This window comes from Tetrao urogallus (assembly GCF_951394365.1).
Source record: "Tetrao urogallus genome assembly, chromosome: 2".
Classification (NCBI taxonomy): Eukaryota; Metazoa; Chordata; class Aves; order Galliformes; family Phasianidae; genus Tetrao; species Tetrao urogallus.
Genome location: NC_136814.1, coordinates 25,290,137 through 25,293,654, shown reverse-complemented (window position 1 = coordinate 25,293,654; position 3,518 = coordinate 25,290,137). Strand labels below are relative to the sequence as shown.

The 3,518-nt window shown below is 61.5% G+C and overlaps 1 protein-coding gene across 1 annotated transcript; it reads right to left on the bottom strand.

The window, feature by feature from the left end:
• Positions 1-286: 286 nt before the first annotated feature.
• SIX3 (SIX homeobox 3) lies at positions 287-3,123 on the bottom strand (the record flags this gene model as incomplete). The annotated part of the gene is made up of 2 exons (XM_079550470.1): positions 287-479; positions 2,372-3,123. 2 exons carry the CDS (start codon positions 3,121-3,123, stop codon positions 287-289), a joined length of 945 nt encoding a protein of 314 aa, XP_079406596.1.
• Positions 3,124-3,518: the final 395 nt, after the last annotated feature.

Genomic DNA, 3,518 nt, shown 5'->3' with positions numbered 1-3,518 from the left:
TGGCAGGCGGTGCTGTGGTGGCTCCTCTGCTCCCTGTCTGCGTGCTCTGCTCCTGGGTCGGGCCGGGCCTCGGCTTCCCTCCGCGCTGTGTGTGTGCGTGAGTGCGTGTGTGTGTCCCGCTCCTAGGTTGCCTCGGATTGTTTTGCTCTGGTCGGGGAGAGGATGCTCGCTTGGATGGGTTTGGATTTTTGTTGCTGTTGTTGGGTTTCTTTTTTTTTTGTTTCTTTTTTTTTTTTTTTTCTTCTTTTTGTTGTGATTTGTTTGTTTGTTTGTTTGTTTTCCGATATCATACATCACATTCCGAGTCGCTGGAGGTTACCGAGAGGATGGAGGTGCCCGTCTCGGCTCTTTCTGTCAAACTGGAGACGCTGGTGGTCGGGCTGGCCGCCGTGGACGGGGACTCGGCCGAGCTGTGCGTCGGGCAGCCGGGCTCCGCCAGCGACCGCATGCCGCTCTGTCCTATCGCCTGGTGCTGGAGCCTGCAGCGCGCCGGGAGACAAAACAACACCGCGGCCCTCTCAGACACCGCCCGCGCTGGGGGGGGCGGCGGCGCCGGACCCGGCCGCTCTCTCGGGGCTCGGCCCGGCCCGGCCCGGCCCGGCAGCTCCCGGCCCCCGGAGCCCGACCCGGCCCCACAGCCACAATACCGTAGATCGAAGGGCCGCTCTCCTACAGGGGACGGCGCGGGGAGTGACGTGCAGCGACCCTGCACGGCCTCCGAGCTGCTCCCGCTGCTCCACGGGGAAGGGGACAGCGAGCGGGAGCCGCTGCAGGAGGGCACGAACCCGTCTTCAGCCGGGGTTCGGTGCCGGCCTGGCCGCCGCTTTGGGCGGGTTCCGGTCACCGAGCGCAGGGCTGCGGACAGGGAACGGCCGGGGACGGGGGTCCCGTCCCGGGAGCACAGCGCTGTGAATGCAATAAAACAGCGCGAGTGCGGAGAGCGGCGCTTCTCTCCGCACGGGATTGAAACCCCTTTTCCATCTGAAAGCCAAATTCACCTTTAAAATACTGGAGCTTTCAGCGTTTCAACACTTAGAGATCATCGCTTTCGAACATGTCTTTCTTTCTGTCTTAATCTTTCTTTCGATCTTTCCTTTTAAGAGGTAATAAATAATTTTCACATACACTATCATGTTGCGGATATTGCTCCCTGCCCACTCGCTCTTTTCGAAGCCCAAGATAGCCGCTACTGGGGGTAGGAGAAGGGCTCCGCTTCCCGCACGGAGCCGCCGGCCGCAGCCCCAGCCCCGGCGCTGCCCGCGGGAGTAGATCTCACCCTTCGCCCCTCCGCTCCACGCATGGCATTGCCCATGGAGCTGCCCGCACACAGCAGCACCGCGCAGCCTTATTCGGCACTTCTCATTATTTCACGTTGTCTAATCTCAGCGTCTTTGATTTTTCCCCCATTTACAATTCCTGGTGCATTCATCTGCTGTCAACAGCGTTGAGTCAACAAAAGCATCCGTGGGCAACTCCTGTTTATTTACAGCCCTGAGCTGATCTGTTTCCCATTTAATGGAAATTAACTGGCGAGGCACTTTAGGGTTGCACTTCTCCTACAGAATCCTGAATCAATAGCACCACTGCTATAATGAGGAGGAATTTCAGAGACAGCATTTAAAAGAACAAGAAGTTTTGTTTACGCGCTACCAGCGGCAAGCAAACTTCAATTAAAATAAAAGCGGCGTGGCAAGCGGGCTGAAGGGGCCGTTTTCATTTGCAAAATAACTTTACCGGAGGGTGACGAGAAATAAATAGCAGGGAGCCTCGCAAAGCAGAAATAATCATAAAAAGACACCGAGAGACGCGCAAACAAATGCCAACGCAATGCACAGCGAACGCACGGCCGGCTCGCCATGTGTTGGGAGCTGGGAAACGGGAAGAGGGACCTTTCCTCGTCTCCCAAAGGCTTTCTTCCCTGTTTCTCCCGGAGACAAACGGTTTCGTGTTTCGAGTGCGCGCGGTTCCCGCGGTGCGCGCCGTGGATCGCGACCGAGCGCTGCGGAGCCGCACGGCCGAAGCCCGCAGCTTTCAGCCCTTCCGCGGCGGGGCCGCGCCGCAACCGCACAGCGGAGGGAAACCCAAAGCCATCCGAGCCCCGGCGCCTCTGGCGGCGCTAATCTGCGGCCGCGGAGCCGGAGCTGCCCCCGCCTCGCCGCGCGAAGCTGCCCACGCCCGCGGGGAGCCCCGCGCCCCAGGAACCCACGGGAGCCCGGAGCGCGGCTCGGGGCGCGGTGCGCAACTTTGCGCAGCGCATCCCCGCGCACGCCGGGGCAGAGAGGCGCGGGGTACCCGGAGGAAGGGGAGGAGGAGGAGAAGGAGGAGGAGGAGGAGGCGCGGCGCTGCCCGAGAGGGCCCGAGCCCCACTGACCTGTTTTTAGCCGCCGCCGCTCTGTCTCTTTGCCTTCGGTTTTTGAACCAGTTGCCTACTTGCGTGGGGGTGAGCCCCGTGGCCTGAGCCAGTTCCCTTTTCTTGCTCGGATTGGGGTAAGGGTCCTGCAGGTACCACTCCCTCAGGAGGCTGCGAGTCCTCTCCTTGAAGCAGTGCGTCTTCTGCTCGCCATCCCAAATGGTCCTGGGCAGCGGAAACTTCTTCCTCACCCTGTATTTATCAACCGGCCCCAGCGGGCGGCCCCGCAGCTTCTCGGCCTCCTGGTAGTGCGCTTCGAGCCACATGGCCTGCAGCTTGCCGTGCGACTCCTTGGTGAATTTGTGGTTCTCCAGGATGTGGTAGAGGTCGCGGAAGTTGCCCGTGTGGAAGGCCACCACCGCCCGGGCGCGCAGGATGGACTCGTGCTTGTTGATGGCCTCGCATGCCCCCGGCGCCACCGGCAGCGACCAGAGGAACCTCCCCAGCCTCTCTATGTCTCCGGTCTCCTCCAGCGTCTCGCAGACGCTGGCCACTTGCTCCGGGGAGAAGTTGAGCGTGGGCAGCTGAAACATTGACAACTCTTCGTGGGGCGCCCGGGAGCTGCCGCCGCCGCCGCCGGCCCCGGGGCTGCAGCCCGAGCCGCTGCCGCTGCCGCCGCTGGCGAGAAGGAGGGAGCGGTGGTGCGGGTCGGCGGCGAAGTTGGGCAGGAAGAAATGGGTGGGATAGAGCTCTAGCGGGGATCTGAACACCATGGGATGACCGGGGAGAGGGGGAGAGCGATCACGGAGAAAAGAAAGAAAGGGAGGAAGAAGGGAGGAAAGGGCACCCGCACCGCGCACGCATCCACACCCGCACACGCACACGCAGCCACATAGAGGCGCGGGGCACACGCACGCACACACACGCGCACACACTCACGCACACACTCACGCGCTCACACGCGCCCGGCCCCGCGCCGCCGCCGAGTCGGGATTCAGTGATTCGACAGCGGTCGCCCTAATGACAACAGCCTCATAATATCTCCCCTAAATCCACAGTGAGTGCAGCGCCGAAACATTTTGTTTCGCTTTTCTATTGGTCTTCTGCGTGTCGTTGTGGCGTTGCCATGGCAGCCGCTGCCAATCACTGTCAGCCCTGCCAATCATTA